Source organism: Penicillium manginii (assembly GCF_028828005.1).
Source record: "Penicillium manginii strain IBT 31320 chromosome Unknown utg000009l:1.0-3297300.0:1.0-3298630.0, whole genome shotgun sequence".
NCBI lineage: Eukaryota > Fungi > Ascomycota > Eurotiomycetes > Eurotiales > Aspergillaceae > Penicillium > Penicillium manginii.
Genome location: NW_026643110.1, coordinates 263,903 through 283,919, shown reverse-complemented (window position 1 = coordinate 283,919; position 20,017 = coordinate 263,903). Strand labels below are relative to the sequence as shown.

The 20,017-nt window shown below is 48.3% G+C and overlaps 8 protein-coding genes across 8 annotated transcripts; 4 read left to right on the top strand and 4 right to left on the bottom strand.

Moving 5' to 3' along the window:
* Window positions 1–208: 208 nt before the first annotated feature.
* N7533_011864 (uncharacterized protein) lies at window positions 209–1,160 on the bottom strand (the record flags this gene model as incomplete). Its single annotated transcript, XM_057108514.1, has 5 exons — window positions 209–308; window positions 376–461; window positions 528–610; window positions 668–758; window positions 816–1,160. The coding sequence occupies 5 exons, from the start codon at window positions 1,158–1,160 to the stop codon at window positions 209–211; spliced, it is 705 nt and encodes a 234-aa protein (XP_056953615.1).
* A 1,659-nt stretch (window positions 1,161–2,819) lies between these two features.
* On the top strand, window positions 2,820–3,596 carry N7533_011863 (uncharacterized protein; the record flags this gene model as incomplete). The annotated part of the gene is made up of 1 exon (XM_057108513.1): window positions 2,820–3,596. The coding sequence occupies one exon, from the start codon at window positions 2,820–2,822 to the stop codon at window positions 3,594–3,596; it is 777 nt and encodes a 258-aa protein (XP_056953614.1).
* A 370-nt stretch (window positions 3,597–3,966) lies between these two features.
* On the bottom strand, window positions 3,967–5,752 carry N7533_011862 (Amino acid/polyamine transporter I; the record flags this gene model as incomplete). Its single annotated transcript, XM_057108512.1, has 3 exons — window positions 3,967–4,808; window positions 4,887–5,515; window positions 5,589–5,752. The coding sequence occupies 3 exons, from the start codon at window positions 5,750–5,752 to the stop codon at window positions 3,967–3,969; spliced, it is 1,635 nt and encodes a 544-aa protein (XP_056953613.1).
* Window positions 5,753–7,147: 1,395 nt separating this feature from the next.
* On the top strand, window positions 7,148–8,597 carry N7533_011861 (uncharacterized protein; the record flags this gene model as incomplete). Its single annotated transcript, XM_057108511.1, has 5 exons — window positions 7,148–7,236; window positions 7,319–7,362; window positions 7,427–7,455; window positions 7,517–7,651; window positions 7,737–8,597. The coding sequence occupies 5 exons, from the start codon at window positions 7,148–7,150 to the stop codon at window positions 8,595–8,597; spliced, it is 1,158 nt and encodes a 385-aa protein (XP_056953612.1).
* A 548-nt stretch (window positions 8,598–9,145) lies between these two features.
* On the bottom strand, window positions 9,146–9,718 carry N7533_011860 (S-(hydroxymethyl)glutathione synthase; the record flags this gene model as incomplete). Its single annotated transcript, XM_057108510.1, has 1 exon — window positions 9,146–9,718. The coding sequence occupies one exon, from the start codon at window positions 9,716–9,718 to the stop codon at window positions 9,146–9,148; it is 573 nt and encodes a 190-aa protein (XP_056953611.1).
* A 1,075-nt stretch (window positions 9,719–10,793) lies between these two features.
* Window positions 10,794–12,421, top strand: N7533_011859 (IQ calmodulin-binding motif protein; the record flags this gene model as incomplete). Its single annotated transcript, XM_057108509.1, has 5 exons — window positions 10,794–10,886; window positions 10,947–11,021; window positions 11,101–11,898; window positions 11,949–12,094; window positions 12,157–12,421. The coding sequence occupies 5 exons, from the start codon at window positions 10,794–10,796 to the stop codon at window positions 12,419–12,421; spliced, it is 1,377 nt and encodes a 458-aa protein (XP_056953610.1).
* Window positions 12,422–13,131: 710 nt separating this feature from the next.
* Window positions 13,132–14,635, bottom strand: N7533_011858 (uncharacterized protein; the record flags this gene model as incomplete). The annotated part of the gene is made up of 4 exons (XM_057108508.1): window positions 13,132–13,872; window positions 13,895–14,018; window positions 14,075–14,375; window positions 14,443–14,635. The coding sequence occupies 4 exons, from the start codon at window positions 14,633–14,635 to the stop codon at window positions 13,132–13,134; spliced, it is 1,359 nt and encodes a 452-aa protein (XP_056953609.1).
* Window positions 14,636–14,949: 314 nt separating this feature from the next.
* N7533_011857 (uncharacterized protein) lies at window positions 14,950–19,967 on the top strand (the record flags this gene model as incomplete). Its single annotated transcript, XM_057108507.1, has 11 exons — window positions 14,950–15,353; window positions 15,429–15,862; window positions 16,230–16,613; window positions 16,663–16,773; window positions 16,828–17,067; window positions 17,137–17,250; window positions 17,303–17,335; window positions 17,403–17,911; window positions 17,977–18,141; window positions 18,612–18,642; window positions 18,700–19,967. 11 exons carry the CDS (start codon window positions 14,950–14,952, stop codon window positions 19,965–19,967), a joined length of 3,693 nt encoding a protein of 1,230 aa, XP_056953608.1.
* Window positions 19,968–20,017: the final 50 nt, after the last annotated feature.

Below are 20,017 nucleotides of genomic sequence, written 5' to 3'. Positions count from 1 at the left end.
CCTTTCAAGTTGTTAGGGATTTTTCAGCATGATAATTTCTCAACACATTCAATATCCATATACCAGATGGAAATCTTCAATACAAAAACAGCAAAAGGTTTTCATTGTCAAATTGCTACTAATAACGGGTCCTTGTTGTGAAAGATTAAGCCAAAACATGGCTAAAGTATGAACAAATTTGCCGATGAAAATTATAGCACGTGTACCTTCAAGAGTCTAATCGGCGTTTGATGAAATCAACCACATCTTGATCGTACTTCCTCATATAGGTGTGATGTGCGAGATTGTCATCGTCGGGGAGTGGTGCGCTGAAAAAAACATCAGCATTTATCAATGGATTCTCAACCGAGTTTAAAATCAACACGTATGACTTACCAACACTGGTTATCACCATAGTCACAATAGCTATGCAATGAGCTTGCGAACGGATCACATGTCGAAGGATTTAGGCGCGGGAAGATCTGTTAGATGAATCAAGTTTATTTAGAATGCGGTTCTGGTCAGTTTATAAGGGATGATAAACATACTCCAAGGCCAACCGAGCAATTTCCGGTATTCCAAGGTTGGAAGGGAACGAATGTTTCATCGCCGTAAACAATATTCGCAATAACTAGAGAGGTGAATTAGAGCAACGGAAGTGAATCCCGATTTTTAGTCAATAACTCACCACTCGTGTTGTATGATGGGTCAAGAGGCGGGACTGGGATCAACAGAAGAGAGCTAGTTCCGCAAAGCGCTTCCATGGTAAGCACAGCACCCTATTTTAAATTGTAAGCAATAACAATCGCACTCTTTCACCATATCGATGCACACACCAGAGAATATCCGACAAGAGCCAGTTTGGATTTCGGGCAGCTTTTCACATAATCCGCAACATAGTGCTGCAACATCAGAGCCCCAGAGTGGACTGCCATGAACTTGTCTTCGGGGTCATGGTCAAAGGGGAACCCAAGAGTCGTTGATCCGGGAATTTGGTCGATAATTTTGTCAGACAAGGCCTTCATCACACTCAAATCGTCACCAGGACCCTGTCCCCTGGAAATGATGGCATGGACGCCGGAGGCACAGTCTTTCGACGGGACAGTTTGCGCGTAAGCTTCCTGGATCAGTCCAACCAAAGAAAGACCAAGGAGAGCCTTTGAGAACTTCCAGGTGAACATTTACAGGCTATCGGGAGTGCGACGAATTGAGATTAGATGAGCGGTGCTATTCGAAGTGACTGTGAACACGATTTCTTGGCTCCGGGGTAGAAGTGGAGGAGTTGGTGCTCAAGCCAAGTGATCTTCTCAAGCGATGCAAAACTCCTTTTTTTTTGTTTGTGTTGTTTCCTTCTTCTTCTGGACCTCCACAGCTCGCGACAAAACTGGCTTGCCTAAAGCTGGCTGGCTGGGCCTTGGCCCGCCGACCTCTTCAGTGGTTCCTCATTGGACCCTGAAGGAACGTGTGAAACTTTAAAGGCCATGTGTGGATTACTTAAAATGGTGATCTGAGAGATTGCGCCGAATCCCAGGGCGGGTTGAGCTCCAAAGCTTGAAATTAAGATTGTGATCAGCAAGCACTGCTTACCTAGTACGGAGGCTTATTTGCTCGCTTTTATCCATCCTCGTCTAGAATACGAATATCTAGATACATCAGCGGAGCCTTTAAAAGGTTTATTTGCATTCAACCATCTCCTTTCTGGCTAATCGAAATGCAGCAGAAAGATCAATATTTCTGCAATAGAAATGACTGGATTCAGCTTTTGTATTCGTCAAAATAGTTCAGGGAGTAAGGCGGGAATATATAAATCAAGATTGCCTAGCAATATCAATTTATTTTGAGGATGGTGTAAAATTAAACCCAGTAAATTTCAAAATGTCGCTCTGTTTCTATAACTAATGAATCCCATTGCCCAGGTGGTCGCTCTTCATGCAGAACCCACCGTATACATCCGTTCCGCCTTCCGTGCCTAGAATCATAACATGACCTTAGCTTAATTCGAGATACCGACTTGATCAAAGCTTTAGTACTAGTATTTTCAAACAGCTTAGGAAGTTGTGATGGTGGTATCATGGGTTTCCTGCACAAAATAGTATATGCTGCCTACACTCCCGATGTTGCTTTGACCTTTTTGTCGCTACTACATACGAGAACGATTGTAGTCCACCACGTGCCGAAAAAAGGCCTAGACCGCGCCTTGACTAGGTAGCACCTGCATATCGAGGTTAGAGCAATAAATCATTATTCTCATGCGCAGAATTAATGAGCTTGATACTACTTTAATCAAACTCTGGCGATTGTAAAAAGTCGTGACGCAAGCACGAATGATTATGTCAGCGGATATCAGGGTTGTGTGCCAAAGTCAAGAAGACGTGGAAAAGTTGTGAAGGCCGATGAACACCAGTCAACGAAATGATGGAGTCGTTTCCAGTTCAATGAATCATCCTGAAACATAGAGAGAAAAATCTTTTTCTCGGCTTGCATCAGTATTGGTCGTTTGGTAAGCGATATGCAAAGCCGTTCCGGAGCCCCGGCTAAATAAGCTTTGTGGCAGAAGAAGAAACCAGAATCGCCGTGGAACGCGTACGCAAACTGTGAAATATTGTTTAGAATCCCAGTCCTGATCGCCGCATGCGGCTGAGAAGAGCGAGCTTATGATGAAATTGACTGGCATATGGCCAGCATCAAGCTGTCGCTCATGTCGGCACGTAATTCGCTCTCGAATTTTCAAGGCACAGTGTATAAATCAGTAATGTCCCTTGAAATCGACTACGGAGTTTCTTTTTCCTTGCAAATAACATACATTAGTTTTCTCAGATCTCTCTATTCTTTAAAAAAAAATGCGTTTCGGATCGCAGATCGCCTGGCTTCTTGTTGCGGGAGGGGCCCTGTCCTCGGCCGCCAGCAGCTCCAACTGCTCTCTCACCTCTAGTGACACAGACGTCCTCGAGTACACCTGGGCACTTTCCAGCTTCCTGAACTCGTTCTACGAAACCGTTCAGCTCAACTCAAGCGTTGCCTCCTTGGTTTCCAACAGCACCAGCAGCTCAAAGGCTCTCGCGAACCTCGAAGGAATTGTTCACGCCGACAACCTGACTGCCGAGGCCGTGAGAGAGCTCAGCTCCAAGGCTCCCGACTTCACGGAGCCCTCATGCCAATACACCTACCCTTCCATCAGCGGCATCCAGTCGTTCATCAAGTACGCCTACCAATTTGAGTCCACCCTCAGTGGTGCTTTCATTGGTGCCGCTGGCTACACCAACTCACCCGAGGTCGCCTTTTTGCTTGCTCGCCTCGCCGCTGAACATTCTGCTCACGCTACCTGGATTGGTAGCCGTGTCAACTCGTCCATGTTCCAGGCAAATGCCACCTCTTTGGTCCCCGCATACGCCCCCAGCCAGGTCCTTCTGAAAGGAAATGATACTGGTAGTCTGGGAGCGTACCTCGGCGACTGCGTCTCTGCACCGAAGAACCCATGTGGTGTTCTTCAGATCGGTCCCCTGGAAGCGAACATTACATCCAGCTCAGCAGCAGCCTCCTCATCCACCCCCAAGAGCTCTTCCTCTGTCCGTCTGAGCAGCAGCGCCTCTGCCTCTGCCACTGCCACCTCGAATTAGACGTAATAGTGTATACAGGCGTTCGGCTTTACATGCTTTAGGCATGATGGATTTGGATAATGAACTATCAAACGATGGGATTGGAGTTTCAACATTTGTATAATAATCAGAGGTCAACCCAACTGTGACGAACTGGGATAATAAACGAATAGAATGTTGGAAGGGGAGGGATTTTTTGTATTTGGGACCAGGTAATATTCAAGCTGATACAAGCAATTGAAGTCATATGAATCAATATCTCATTACGCCCACATCAAGTGAGGGGTTTAAATTGCTATAAGCAACTCTGCAGTAAATCACATCATATATACAAAGCATTCATTCTCATCCTATTTTGTTTGTCGCATGAACAGAAATTCAATCAGCCCGCTCAATTCCCTTTCACAGAACCTTCCGTAGACCCTTCTCTAGTTTCAAATGGGGCATCGCCATACCCCTTTCCTGTTTGCACAGAAGTCAAGTCCTTGGCAGCCTCAAAGCTGAAATGGGGACCACGGTACTGAGTTCTTCCACGAATAAACCACCAAATCGAAACCAATGTCATCAAGCCGACAGTGATGACGCTTGTATAGTTCATGTTCTGCGCGGTAACAGGCATCACCTGGGGAAAGCAGAAGAAAACCACGGTGACAATGATATAGGCCAAAGAGAGGATGTTGACGGCCATTCCCAGCTTTCTCCCCATGAAGAAAGGCCCAGGCACAATGTTGCGACGGCCGGTCAAGACATGGGGTAAAATGGCGCCAAAATATGACAGGGTGCTAAGCACGATAAAGGACGAGATAAGGGCCTGGAAGGCCGTGGTGCTGCCGACGTAGATACAGCCGAGACATGTAACGAGTGCGCTCATGGCGCATGTAGCACGCACAGGGCAATTCAATGTAGGGTGAACCTGAGCAAAGTAGTCCGAAAAGGGTGTTGCGCCGTCACGGGCCAAGCTCCACCACATGCGTCCTCCGGTCACGAAGGTACCGATCAGAGTTGGGAACGTAGCCAGGAATAGCACAGCAATGAGGCCGATGGCACCGGTGGTGGTTCCTGTTGCTTGCCGGTAGATCTCAGCAGTGGGGAAGTAGCCCGAGCTGCTATCGAAAACAAGATCAATATCTTGGATCGAATAGAACAAAGCGATAAGATAGATGAAAGAGGTGCTGAAGGCTGTCAACATTTGGAGCATGATACCCTGGGGCACTTTAACCTGTGGCTTGGGAACTAAAAGGTAGGAAAGGTTAGAATTTCTTGTCCATGAAATCGGATCGTTTCAAACAAATCAATCAGCATCTAACTCACCCTCCTCTGACAAATGGCTAATACAGTCTGGAACCCCAACAGCGAATGCAGCATTGAGTAGACCCGTCATGAAGCAGACCCCGTCAGACCAGCCACCAGTCATATTGTAGTATGTTTTCCATACTTGGGTGGAGCTGGCATGTGTCTTTGGCATGGCCGCAAGTACCACAATTGTTGCAAAGAGTCCGCACATTGACAAGATCAGTGCCAGGCGATTGATCATAGGAATAAACCGGTTTCCGAGGCAAACAATTGCACAGCATGTCCAATTGACGATTTGGAAGACAATGAATACCTGCCAGGAATTCCAGGTAATGTCGGTATGACGGAGCAGATACATAGCCACCGCTTCATTTCCCAGCATGGAGCTCATTGACGAAGCTGACAGAAGCCAGGCGCACGCGTTGAGATATCCAGTGAAGAATCCAGCAGCGCGACCATGCTTGCCACTCAGCACCGTGGACCAGTAGTATACTCCGCCCGCGGAGGGCATTGAGGATGCCAATTCAGCCAGCGAGGCTGAAATAGCCGTGTAGAAAACACTGACGAGTATCAACCCATAGAGCAGGGCCATCGGACCTCCATTCATAAGCGCAGTCACGATCGTACCACCAGTAGCGGCCCAGGAACTAAATTGCACATTTCCATGTTAGTCGAGATCACTAAGAACTTGAACGAAAGAATAAATTAACTTGAACTCACTTGGCGATAACAATTCCCAAGCTTGTTACACTCCATAGTCCAAAGTTGCGCGACAGCTCCTGCTTGTGACCCAGAGCAGCTTCCTGGCGTACTGTATCTATCTCAGTACTGTTTCTGACCCCATTCTCACTGGCCTGAGCCCTATTCTTCTCAGTGACAGCCATGGTGTCACGTATGTTTTCAGTCAACGGTAGGTGAAATTAGAAAGAACAAGTTGAAAGAGAAACGAAAGAAAGAAACTCAACAGGCAAAACATCCATGCCCCACTAACACTAACTAGCACGGACAGATGTCAAACTTCTTTTAATGCCCATTTCGGGGCATAGACGGGCCCATCATTTACCACGCGAGTTTCATGCTCCAGGATATTCCCCGAGTCCTATTCAGTTTTGGTGCACTCCATGCGCGAGAATTCCTATTCGCCGAACGTAGGTGGATACATGCAGGAGAACGATCGGGAGACTGCGATTCATTCTCAAACAGTCAAAGTTTTCGCCGGTATCCAGCCCGGGCATCGCCTGCACTCAGCTCAAACTGAAAGGTCCGCTAGGCCCCAGTTTAGCCAAAGCCAGACCCTCGTCTGGTAATGGACCCATTTTATTAGCCTTCAGGCACATTGGGTGAAACCGGGACCCTGTTCCGATCGCATGGTTTTTCATGGTTCCAGATCTCCGTCACGAGAAAAAGACGCCAGTGACTTGACCCTGCATTCAAATGTGGCTTGTTTCTTCACAAAATTGACAGATACACGGGATAGATTAAATGAAAGTCACATAGCGGCTGTCGGAATTCGCCGTGACCTGCCGTGGCGAAGCAGAATAGCCCCCACGACTTAGCGTGCTTGGAATGCACCTAATGACAAACGAAGGATCGAAAGCTCATCCAGGGCCAGCGACATTCTCTGGTTGTCTCCACGTGTGGAGACTGCCGTCAAAGATCGGCGGGTCACGGCCCGCTGAGTTGATTAATCTTTACCCAATGGATGCGAAACATACGCAAGAAGGCGAAAGAACAAATTTCGATGATTCGAAACGTCACAGAGAACCAGGGGTGCCGTGCATGTAAGTGTGCAGTGCAAGGATGTATAGCAATGCCTCAAATTGGGTTCCTATTGAGTTGTCGTACAACTCTATTTTGTAAATCCAATTGTTCACTGTTCCCATGGTCAGTCAACCCTTGGGAAATCCCAAACCTTCCGAGTGCTCGGTTATTTCTCCATGTCCGAAAGGCCTGTCAGGCTTGAGTGCTTCCAAAAGGATCTTGGCCGCGCCGATCAATACCCTCATAGGTGGCTCATACCACTCGATGCATCCAATGGAAGTTAATCAAAGCCGTAAGCCAATGAGATCCGTACGGTTCTCGACCTGAACGAACCTCTCGATCCTTGGGTGAATGGAAGTTTCCCGCCGCCGCCGAAGCTAATTTTCCTGTGGAGGATATCTTGTCTTGTGCTGATTCTGACTCTCATCCTCCAAGAGCCTCCGATGAAAAAGATTGAAGTCGACCCTTGCGATCCTGTGAGGTAGGCGACCGAGGGCAGCAATAGTCCTATCGTCAAAATGGGAAATGTATCACCGACTCCACGCCAGCTTTTGGTGGAAGCTGCGATCTTTTGGAGTATTGGGACAGTTCTATACGTCGGTCGAATGTGCGTGTGATGTATCCGAGTCTTTGTCCCGGAGGATGCGCCTCAATGTGAGCAATATGCTAACTTTACTCCGTACAAATAGGATTTCGCGCTTGATGACCAACATGTCATTACAAGGGATATCATGTGCGTAAATTTGATTTCTTTCGTGTGGTCGAGCTTGACTGACACATCTCATCGCGCATTCTAGGGGACGACTATGTTATGACAGCCACCTTTGTGAGTTCGCTTTCGCGGTTGGAGTTGTGGCTTTTGACTAATCGCAATTCAATCTCCATAGCTTTTCTATACGTCTCTTCTCGTATTGATCCAAGTATCGGCAAAATATGCGACCAATTTGATGGGTCCCGACGAAGCCGACCAAATACTTGCAGACCCGAAACAAGTTCACGATCGTATTCTCGGAAGTAAGATCGTGATTGCGCTGGAACAATGCATGCTCTTTTCGACATGGGGGGGTTAAAACCTGTCTATTGATTCTTTACTGGCGGATAACTCAGAACCTACCGTCTAGAATCTATGTCAAGATTCTGTCTGTGTATGTGGCGCTGGGCTTCGCTGTAATCATGATCACCTACTACGCCGTCTATTGTCGGCCATTCTCGCAATATTGGGCGATGCCCGTGTCGAACGCGCAATGTGCCACATACCAGCACTACTCAATCACACAGGCCGTCTTCAATATCTCATCCGACGCCTTCATGTTCGCCATTCCGATCCCGCTCATCGTCAAGGCCAAACTCCCCCGGCGAAGAAAGTTCCTGTTACTCCTAGTCATGAGCTTGGGACTGTTCACGATTATCGCGGCCATCTTGAATAAATATTTCAATTTCGCGTCCCCCCTGACCACCGTCTATCAAATATGGTATATTCGCGAGGCGAGCACGGCGATCTTCGTCGCGAATATGATGTGCTGGTGGCCTCTTCTTCGGAAGCTATTTGGCATGAAAGCCTTCCAATACATCAGTACTCCCCGAAGATCATATCGGAAGACCGATGAGAACAATACCCGATCGAAGACTGCGGGTTCGCACTCTGGGCGAGGCTCGTTTTCGGTCACTCGGGCCTTCCATCGGACGAAGGAATTATCACTCACCGGACACAGCAATGCTGGGCGGTCCAGTCAAGAGGCCATCAATCGGTCCACGGGGGATCTTCCCGGTGATTTAGATCGGCCAGATATACCCCTTCAGGTTTGGGGAAAGGGCAACGAGAGAGGTGGTGATGTCGAGAATCTTGCGGTCCAGGAAGCGACCGTGAGATTTGAAAAGTCGAGTGATGAGATAGAGAGCCCTCGTGGTAATGGGATCTATTGCACTACTGAATTTAACATTCGTGAGGATGTGAGAGGGCAAAATTAACTTTAATGTGAATTTAATATGAATATAGACTTGCAACTGATAATAGACTCAAATGCCTTCCCAGGTTGTAACTAGTGATTCCAATTTCAGGCTTATTATGTGTAGTTTCGACAATTTAGAGCATTTAATTTCGTTTGATATTTAAGTGAGCCACTTGCTGTCGCTGAGATAAGCCCTCCTTGCAAACCCAATTCTTTTTATTTCCAGGGTTATTTTACTAGTCTCATAATCGTTGTCCTGGTAATATCTAGTATCTCCGAGAACAGGTTGGGCACGATAGGATCCCATCCTACATCCATTCCGCACGCCGGCATGTTTAAACTTGTAGTCACAAAGTTAAGTTTACAATTACCATTACCCATTTTTACTTAGTAGCTCCAAAGTTTCTATCATTCCGCGGTTGATTTGTAATTTCAGCAGACATCGATGGATATAGTAACAGTCATTATATCATTCGAATTCTTTTCCCTCGAGCATTGCTAGACAATCGCCCCGGGTCTATGGAATACATCTTCAGAGCACATGCAATTTTAATCGAACTGGGCCGCTTAAAGGTTGGCGAACTTAACACCGGCCTTCTTAGCAGTGAAGGTAGCAATAAGATCCATTAGAGGGGGAGAGAGAGCATCGTAGGTATCAAGACCGTTAGCCTTGAACTTGGCGCGAATGGCATCCATGCCCTCAGGGTTATATCCCTGCTCGATGATGGAAGAAACGAAGCCAGCGAATTGAGGCTCTTGCCAGCCCTTCTGCTGAGACAGCTCGGCGTGGACGAAGTCCAGTCCGTGGAAGGGGTGGGCAGACTCGATGCGGCCGTACATATGGACGCCGCAGTCGGAGCAGGCGTGGCGCTGGATGACGGCGGAGGGGTCGACGATCTTGAGCTTGGAGGCGTTGGCCTCGACGGAGAGGTTATCGCGGGGGATGACACCGACGACGGAGAAGAGGGCGCCGGCGGGCTTCCAGCATTTAGAGCAACCGCAGGCGTGGTTGTGGGCGACGTTGCTCTTCAGGGCGACGACGACTTGGTTGGAGGAGCACCGACATTGGAGAGTTCCACCGGGGAAGTTGGGGTCACCCTTGGTGAGGCCGTTGTCGATGAGAGGGTGGATGGAGGCCATTATGTGAGAGATGGTGTTTTTCAAGTTTGGAAAATGAGAACTGGAGAAGTGGAATCGAATTGCGCGTGTAGGGGTATATATATCAACAAAGGATATCTCTTCAATTAATTTGGATACGAAGATGACATGCAGTGAAGTGCAGGGTATCTCCATACCCCCTCATGAGGGGAACCCGCGGGCACGGCTCCGTGGTGGGGATGAACCGGGTTGTCCGATGGATTGGATTGGAGCAGGGTCGCTGATAACGCGGATACATTCCCGATGTTCTCGACCTCCCCACGATTTCGGCGCTGGCGTGATCCCGCCCGTTGCGGGGCGGGCTCTAAATCGAGTAAGGGAATCCTCAAGGATGAGGGGAGGCAGGTGATACTCCAATTGGGGGCTTGTCTATATGGTGCCATGCCTTGTGAATGATTGGGATCCTGTCTGGGGCGGGTCATCGTTGCGCGTGAAGTCCGGAAGAATCTAGACTAGGCAGGACGCAATGAGAATATCATGACCGGCGAGGGAATTTCTGGACCTAAAACCCGCGCCGGGGACGGGACCAGATCGGAGGCATTTTGCGAAATTCGATAGACGTTGAATCTTCCGCATCCATGGCGAGGAGGGAGAAGAACGACGGCGAATAACGAGTCAAGCACAAAATGAAAATGCGCGACTCGGCGATTAAATGCTTTATAGACAAGTGAGGGTGCCCCGAAGGTCCTCTCAAGGCCCAACCTTGGTGGAAAATGTGACTCGGGTCCAATGGAGAAGAAGTCTGAGAGGAGAGGAGAAGAGAGGAGAACTGAAGCCTGAAGAATAAGGCTGGAATGGTGGAAATGGCAGGCACGATGGCAGGAAAGGAGCCTTGGGAAAGAGCGACGCTTCTCTTATCTTATCGGCACCGCGGGGGATTCACGTGGGGGTTCCTTCCCTTTGAAGACCAAAACAAGGCGGGAGAAAAGGAAGGAACAACCTGCGCACCACCTCCTCCTGGCCTCAACATCCGGTTGAATCATCTTATCTTCTCTTCTCTTCCTTCTTTTCTACCTTCTTCTATATTTCTCCTCTTCTCTCTTCATTTCTCTTCAAAATGAGACGCTCTCGAGAACCACCGCCAGCACCCCAGCAAACACAAAATGACGTCACTCGTCACCAAGAAGTCCAGGCCGCGGGCACCATCCAGGTACGCGATTTGCGGTACAATCGATATAAATGGCCATTTTTTGATGCTTTGGTCGCATAGCGCGTATATCGGGGTTATCGAACTCGGAGGGAATTGCAAGGCAACAATATCACAGCCACCAGTCGGTGGATGGAGGTGAGAAAACTTCCCTCTCTTTTGTGCCAATATACTTCATCGTGATGATAAGGCTGACTCATATTGAACCATATCGCAGAACACACATCAACAACCATCCATCCCATATCCCGAGAATTCAGCACCCACAGAGTGCGAAACCACTCCAAGTCCAGCGCGCAAAAATTGGCAACGAGCGGTCAGCGTAGCCATCCAAGCTGGAGCCACCGGCGACTCTACATCCTCTGTTCCCCCGATGAAAGCTGATCAATCCAACCAACAAAAGGGAAAGCGGGGAGTGACAAAAATAATGGACTTGCCATATTTTCTCGAAATGGTCGATGGAAAACACAGGCATGGGAGCCACCTCCGTGCCTACCATGCAGTCTGGAAGGAATCCCCTTCAAGTGAGAACTTCTTCTACTGGCTTGACTATGGCGAAGGGAAAGATGTGGAAGTTCCACGATGCTCCAGGGAAAAGCTTGAGAGAGACCAGGTCCGCTATCTATCCCCAGAGGAGAGACTGAAGTATCTGGTCAAGGTGGATGACGCCGGAATGTTTCGCTGGGCGAAAAATGATGAACTTGTTCAAACGAACAGCAAGCGATTTAAGGATAGCATGCAAGGGGTTGTTCATGTGCAAGATGGTACTATACAATACAGAGGGAATGGAGAGGCATCGAGTCCACAGTCCCCTTCGTCATCTCCTTCCCCATCTCCACCAGGAACTTCTTCCCCAACGCCTGTTGATGACAAGGAAAACGATGGCCCGCAACTATCGACGCGGGAGGATTATGAGCTGAACAAAGCCGTCAGCAAATTCTCGCGAGTTAAGCCCACTGCCATTTATGATCACTTTACTGGCAGCTTTTCGACAAAAGACGACATGTGGATATTTGTGATTATCCTTTTCACATTGATATGAACATGGCTAACGTTAGCATGCAGGTTGCTGATACTTCATTCCGAATCTATATCGGCATCAAAGAGCCCGGTGCCTTTCAACACTCCTCCTTTCTCCGCGGTGGAAGGATTTCGGCAGCCGGTATGCTCAAAATTAAGAACGGTCAACTACGCAGTCTAGCTCCATTAAGGTAAGCCTCTCTCCAAAACATCCCATCGATACAGCGGTTTATGATACTGATAACCCTCACAGCGGACACTATCGCCCTCATCTAGCCAACTTCCGAGCTTTCCATCATTCCCTCCAAGAGCGAGGCGTCGATCTATCTCGCGTTTCCATTAGCAAATCCTATGCGATCTTGGCCGGCATCGAGGGATACACCCTTACGAAGAAGAAACTACACAGTGCACATGACAAGCTAGACATTGTCAAGGATAATGCCAAAGATAATGTCAAAGAGAAACTTCACAAACTCCATATTTCTGACACCCAGAATTCAAAGACAAGCGGAGAGTGAACCTGGGAACCATGCTAGTTGCTTGATAGTATACGCCCGATGTACAAGCGTCATCGAGAAGCAACAAATCCACGCAGAATAATCAACTAGGCCGCTGAGTATACACTGCTATACCCGTAGCTCGTCAACGCTCATCTTCACCTGCCTTGGTGATTGGAAGTGTCCTAACATCCGAAATTGACGACCTCACGCCACCAAACACTACCTGCCGTTTCTTCGAGAATGCAGCAAATGTCAATGTTCATGGCCTTTCAACCCGTGTGAAGCCGATTCTTTCTCAGCAAGCCGGTATCTTTCGAAAGAGAAACAGCGAGCCAAATGCGAAGTGGAGTTTCGGACTCTCAGATCAGGTCTCGCCCAATGGGAAAAGAACTTTATTATGAGCCCCAATCCCAGGAAGTCACTTGTGTCAACCACGTGGGGTTTCTTCAGATATACAGCGTTAGAAATAGGCTTTAGTGCCTACTGATATCTCTACTGGCCAAAGAAAGCTACTTGCTACTCAAGCAAAGGATTCCATAATTGATCATATACAGACTGTTATCAAGGTCAATGTAAAACTGATCCGAAAATCCAGGGAATTATGCCCATGAACAAAGATTGGCTCTTTTTGGAACGCAATGTCTCGCCACATGATAGATGAGTAGCGTCTGTTCTTCAAATCCGGATTGATCTATTATCCTATTTCATTTCGAGAATGGAAAGTTGTTTCAAATTCGCGACGACAGCTTCCTTACTGTCTCGTGCAGGACATAATCGTGGCGCTTGGCCTTGCTTCGCACTCGTTCGCCTTCTTGTGGGGTCACATATCGGGCTTCTACAGCGGGATTATAGCCAACACCGGATGCCCTTGCAACGTCAGCATCGGAAACTGCTCTGCCTTTCTGACCATCTGCCCGCTTGTAAATAGTCACGACCACTGCTCCACCCAGTCCCAGGTTGTGCTGCAATGCAACATCTACTTCATCAACCAATCGATTGTTCGCCCAACCTCGAAGTTGCCAAGTAAGTTCGGCACACTGTGCCAATCCTGTAGCCCCAAGTGGATGGCCTTTGGATATTAACCCACCGGACGGGTTGATGACAGGACCCCGACCGCCGTATGTGATATCCCCACGACGGACCATCTCATGTGCTTTTCCAGGCTCCGAAAAGCCAAGCCCATCAAGCAACAACATCTCATTTGTAGAGAAGCAGTCATGGAGCTCACAGACTTTAATATCTTTTGTTTGAACCTGGGCCTCCTGCATAGCCAATTTGGCAGCATCACGGGACATGTTGAACCCGACAAGATCAATGGCGCTTCGAGAGTATACCTCTGGCCCATCGGTGAGCATCTTCTGACCTGCCATCAAGATTGCCTGTGAGCGCAGATGCGGACGTGCGTCGAGGAACTTTTGGGAGACTATCACAGCTGCAGCTGCGCCGTCACTAGTCGGAGAGCATTGAAGCTTGGTAAGGGGGGCCATACACCGGTGTGGAGTTGACGATCTCATCAAGGGAGTAGGCAGTCCGAAACTGAGCATATGGGTTTTTCTGTGAGTGCTCATGAGAGATTCGAGCGATTTCGGCAAAGTCCTCGGCTTTGGCGCCATATCTGTCGATTCAGGCATTTAGTTACATTCCTTGACGATGGTTGCTGAAGTGGCCTACCTTGACATGTACTCCTGTCCGGCATTTCCAAAATATTGTGCATTGCGAGGTGAGTCATGTTTGCCGAATTCATCCTCCATCATCTTTGTAGAAGGGCCAAGGGGGCTAGGGCGATCGTCCCATACGCTCTTGATGGAACCTGGGCGCATCTGCTCGAAGCCGATCACCAGAACACAATCCGCGAGCCCACCCTTGACCATCTTGCGCGCAAGATGCAAACCTGTTGAACCGGTCGCACAGGCATTGTTCAAGTTGTAGATCTCGATTCCAGTCATGCCAAATTGGTAGAATATCCTTTGACCTATACCGCATAATGGTCAGAGTGGAACGACGTCGCATCCTCAGGATCAAATCCACGATCAACTTACCAGACGTGGTATCTCCATAGCAATAGCACGCAATTCCCGCTTCGACAGAATCATAGTCTATCTTCGCATCCAGCATCGCCTTGACTCCTGCTTCATAGCCCAACTCGGGGTATTCACGCGTGCGGCGTGGCTTGAGGAACTGGGTCAACCCCACACCCAGCACGTACGCATTTCCAGATGAAGTCTGCGCCATGGCTATATTCGATGGCTCGTGCTTGTGAAAGAAAACAATGAATGATCTGCAATCCGGGGTATTGATGTAACTAAATAAAGTGGGCTGTGATAGCCGAGAGCTCCGAGGCAAAACTGCTCTCCCCGCATTTCACGTCTCACCTGCAACAGTCAATCACCTTCTTGTACCGTGCATAAATTTTTCCTTGCCATAAAGGCTATATCAGTCCTTTTATTCTCAAGCACTTTCACCACTCATCGCACCCCAGCCAACTTGATACGTGTACCTTTTCTGCTTCTCCATCTTTAGGTCATTCCACAGTCCATAACGCAAAGATGGCCGATTCATTACAAACACAACCTCCACCAACAACCTTCTACCAGCTATCTTACCCCAAACCTGGGATTATTCTAGTGACCATCGACCGAGAAAAACAGCGAAATTCTCTGCCCGCAGAAGCACACTGGGAAGGCCATGCATTATTCTCATGGTTCGATGAAGAACCATCCTTGCTCGTCGCAGTGGTCACCGGCGCAGGCGAGAAATCATTCTGTGCCGGTCAAGATTTGACCGAGCAAGCTACATCACGTCGCGGACCCAAAACTGCAGCCCAGCAAGCCGTCATGAACCATCCTCCCAGCGGCTTTATGGGTCTCAGCCAGCGAAGAGGGAGAAAACCTGTTCTGGCAGCCGTCAATGGCTTTGCGCTCGGTGGGGGATTTGAAATATGTCTTAATTGGTAAGAAATATTCTCGCGATCGGCATGTTGCTCCCCAGGTGTGAGAGTGAAAGATACTAACGAGAGCTGTTGTAGCGATATCATCGTCGCATCTCCAGAAGCTCAATTCGGGTTACCAGAAGTTGCTGTGGGCCTGTATGCCGCAGCAGGCGGTCTCCCTCGACTGATGCGAATCGTGGGACTACAACTCGCTTCCGAGATCGCAATGACCGGTCGGCGACTCTCCGCCCAAGAAGCACTAGACTACCGATTGATCAATCGAATCTCGAAGTCCCCACGATCTGTCGTGGAAGAATGCATCGAAATGGCAGTCCGCATCACGAGCTTCTCACCAGATGGGATCATAGTTACTCGGCAGGGATTGCGGGAGGCTTGGGATAATCCGAGTGTGGAACATGCAACTACACGGACGAGACATGAATATGTCAATAAGCTTGTTGCAGGTGACAATTTTAAGATTGGCGTTGAGGCGTTTGCGATGAAGAAGAAGCCCGAATGGGTCCCATCGCGTCTATGACGTAGATGGGGTTTATGTACGGAGTATCACCGGAGAAGAGAAATGGGTCTGTGATTAAATGGGCCTGTGATCTAGTTATCGTGGCCAGTTAGAAATGAATTTAATATAAGCGCAGATGTGGAATGTTCTAAGCTATACTACTCTTTTTGAAATCATTCTGAGCACTTTCTAGCCATTGTAACCCCAGATTCGCTGCCATGGGTACGTACCCCCCCACCCCTGCCATATGCTCAATTCATAACTTTTGCTCGGGCCGAGGATGTGTCGATCCCCACACCCCTGTGTCTGAAATGCGGGATCAAAAGCAATGGATGAGACTCAAGCACAGCCTATCGATACAGTTAATCAACAATAATCAGTCACCACTGCAACTATGATTCCAGTTATCATCGGCGTTGCCGACATCAAAAACCGATCTGCCAAGCCTGAGGATGCCAAAGAACCGGCGACTTTGATGCTGGAGTCTATCAATGCAGCCATTAACGATGCAACCAAATCATCAGCAACTGGGGCAAAGTTACGCTCCAGTATCGACAGCATCGACGTCGTGAAGACATGGACCTGGCCATATTCCGATTTACCTGAATTTCTAGCTCAGAAACTGGATGTGCGACCAAGACACAAAAGCTACACTGATCATGGCGGAAATCAACCGGCGAAGCTTTTGGACGACGCTGCGAGGCGTATCGCAACTGGAGAGAGCCACGTTGCTGTTTTGACGGGCGCAGAAGCTCTTGCATCATGTAAGTGGCTTTATTCAGCATGGGACTTTTATTCTCTGACAATATTTAGTGGCCTGCTGTGTCAAGGAAGGTAAAATGCCACCTCCCGGGTGGACTCCAGGGCCAGAGACCGAGTCAGTTACGGATGTTTTTACTCCTACTGGACGAGAGCTCAAGAAGAGTAGGTCATCACCAATCTTGACGCTAAAAAAACAACCCTCCTGACTAAATCTAGATATCGGAGGCATTCACTCAGTGGGAGCCCCAATTCACATCTACCCACTATACGAAAATGGGTTCCGAGCTCATCGTGGTCAATCTATCGAAGAGAATCATGAAGAGTCGGCCATTCTTTACGGCAATTTCAGTGAGGTCGCGGCGTCGAATCAGTATGCGTGGAACCATGGCCTGAAACCTGAAACGGCGAATTCGATTGGGACGATCTCAAAGAAAAATCGAATGATTTGTTTTCCATGTTCGCTTCCTATCTTCCAGATTGAAGGACATTGTTCGTTTGGCTAACTTAACTTCCAACTAACTATAGATCCTCTCTTGATGAACGCATTCAATACGGTCAATTTGGGTGCAGCTTGTATTGTCACTTCAACCGAGTTTGCGAAGCAACTTGAGATCCCGGAAGATAAATGGATATATCCTCGTAAGTCAAACGGGTCTTTGGACTAGATTTCTGGCTAATAGATTGGTCCTAGTTGGTGGCGCTGGATTTAGAGAACGCGATCTTTGTGAGTATCTTCTTTGCTGATATTCGAGAATGTCTGTCGCAATTCGATATTTACTGACTACTGATAGTCTGGGAACGACCAAACTACTTTGAAAGCTCCGCCATATCGCAGTCGCTTGATAAATGCCTAGAGCTCAGCTCGTTGAAATCAGCAGATATTGATATCTACGACATGTATTCGTGTTTCCCGATTGTTCCAAAACTAGCATGCCATCACCTCGGACTTTCAATTACTAAACCAGAGAAGCCAATCACCGTTCTCGGCGGTTTGACCTCATTTGGAGGAGCTGGAAATAACTATTCTATGCATGTAAGGCTTATCACTTATGTTTCTATCGAGAGAATGCTAACTTGGAAGGCCATCACCGAAATGGCTCGCCAACTTCGCGCAGGTTCCGCCCGGAATGGCCTTATTTTAGCCAACGGCGGCTTCTTGTCTTATCAGCATGCAATTTGTATATCGAACAGGCCGCGAAGAGACGGCAGCCAATACCCAGACAGCAGTATTTTCAACACTACGATCCCCGATCCAATCCCGCCTATGGATCTTGAGGCAGAAGGAAAGTCCCAGATAGAGGTAAGTACATCCTGTTTCAACCTGAATTTTGGTCTGGCGTTAGTTTTAATTCTAACATTGAACAGACATATACCGTTGAATTCGGTCGTGATGGGCGTCCGACTCTTGCGCATATTGTGGGCCGTCTGTCAGGGAGTAACCATCGATTTTTGGCCAACCATGGTGATGAGGAAACTCTCCATCGACTCGCCTCTAGGAGCGAAGAACCGATTGGGAAGATAGGCAGAGTGGTACCTGATTCCGCTGGAGAAAAGGGACAAAGGAGGAATCTTTTTTATTTGGATAGTAATGCTCGATTATAAGCAAGCCAGTACTTCGGCTGTCGCCCTCTGGTAGATGTTCTATTATAAATTTTGTCCCCTTCAAGTTGGAAACACAATCCATAAATAAATACAAATTTTATCTCTATGTATTATGCGGACAGTATTGATAAGCTTCGAGACCAGTGGCAGTAGTTTGTACTCTCACTGGCATGTAGGCGAATGGATTATGCGACTTCCGACGGAAACACCAGTACTGTATAATCTTCCAAATTAATCCTCGGCGCCTCTCGGCGTGCCCCGCTTCTCTCATCTACTTCCTCCGCAATGCACCCCAATGACTACATACTCGCACAGCAGGAAGCTGGATCTATCAATAAACCCAAAGAGCGATGATAGTAGAGGAAAAACATTGATTACTATCATTTGAGGCAACATAGCTTGATCACAATGACGACTCTATTGAGATTGGTTAGTTCAAATTCCGCACACAACTCTCTGCGCGTATACTCACTAGCTATAGGCCAGAAGAAAATATCTGGGAGCCCCCCTATCCCCTCAGGCTCCGGTCTTGTCGGCCAAAATTGACGCGTGCTATGCATTCGCGTGCTACGGAGTTCCTACAGAATCAAGACCCAGATCTCTCTGATTCCCAACGCACTGTACGCGAGGCCATCGGTAAAATCTGCTCGGACTTCCCCGATGAGTACTGGGCCCGAGTCGACGAGTCGAAGAAGTTTCCAACGGAGCTTTATGACGCGTTAGCAAGCCAGGGCTGGCTGGGAATCTGTTTGCCGCAACGTTATGGGGGATCCGAGCTCGGAATCTCCGAGGCAGCAGTGATGATGCAGAGGATTTCAGAATCGGGCGCCGGTATGACGGGTGCTTCATCTATCCACATGAACATCTTCGGTCTGGAGCCAGTTGCGAAATTCGGGACAGAAGAGCAGAAGGAGAGGTGGCTACGACCCTTGATTGCCGGTCGCGAGCGAGCCTGTTTTGGAGTCACAGAGCCTAACACTGGACTTGATACACTGAAACTACAATCTACAGCGCGTCGGAGTGGTGATGGATACATACTCTCAGGGCAAAAGATCTGGATCTCAACTGCCAAACAGGCAGATAAGATCTTAATCCTGGTCCGCACAACACCACTTGATCAGGTACAAAAGCCATCGCAGGGATTATCGCTGTTCTACACTGATCTTCAAGTTCCTGAAGTTGAGATCACGGAAATACCTAAGATGGGCCGCGCTGCTGTCGACACCAATACTCTCTTCTTTGATGAGTGGCATGTGCCCAAGGTCGACCGTGTGGGTCCAGAGAATGAAGGCTTCAAAATGATAATCCATGGAATGAACGCTGAGAGGATCTTAATTGGCGCCGAAGCACTCGGCTTAGGCTTTGCTGCTATACGTCGAGCGGCATTATATGCTGGTGAAAGACATGTATTTGGCCGCCCTATAGGACAGAACCAGGGCGTTCAACATCCCCTTGCGGAAAGTTGGATGAAACTAGAGGCTGCCCGTATGATGATTTACCAAGCGGCTCGGTTATACGACGAAGGGTACCAGGGTGGGGAGTATGCCAACGCCGGAAAGTATTTGGCTGCTGAAGCTGCATTTGAGGCCTGTGAGAGGGCGATACTTGCTCATGGGGGCATGGGTTATGCTAAAGAGTATCATGTAGAGAGGTACCTCCGTGAGGTCTTCATTCCTCGTATTGCCCCCGTGAGCCGAGAAATGATTTTCAACTATATTGGGGAGAGGGTGCTTGGGCTACCTAGATCATACTAGATTTCGATATCGTGGATAGAGTGAAAGCAAACTTGAAAAATAATAAGAAA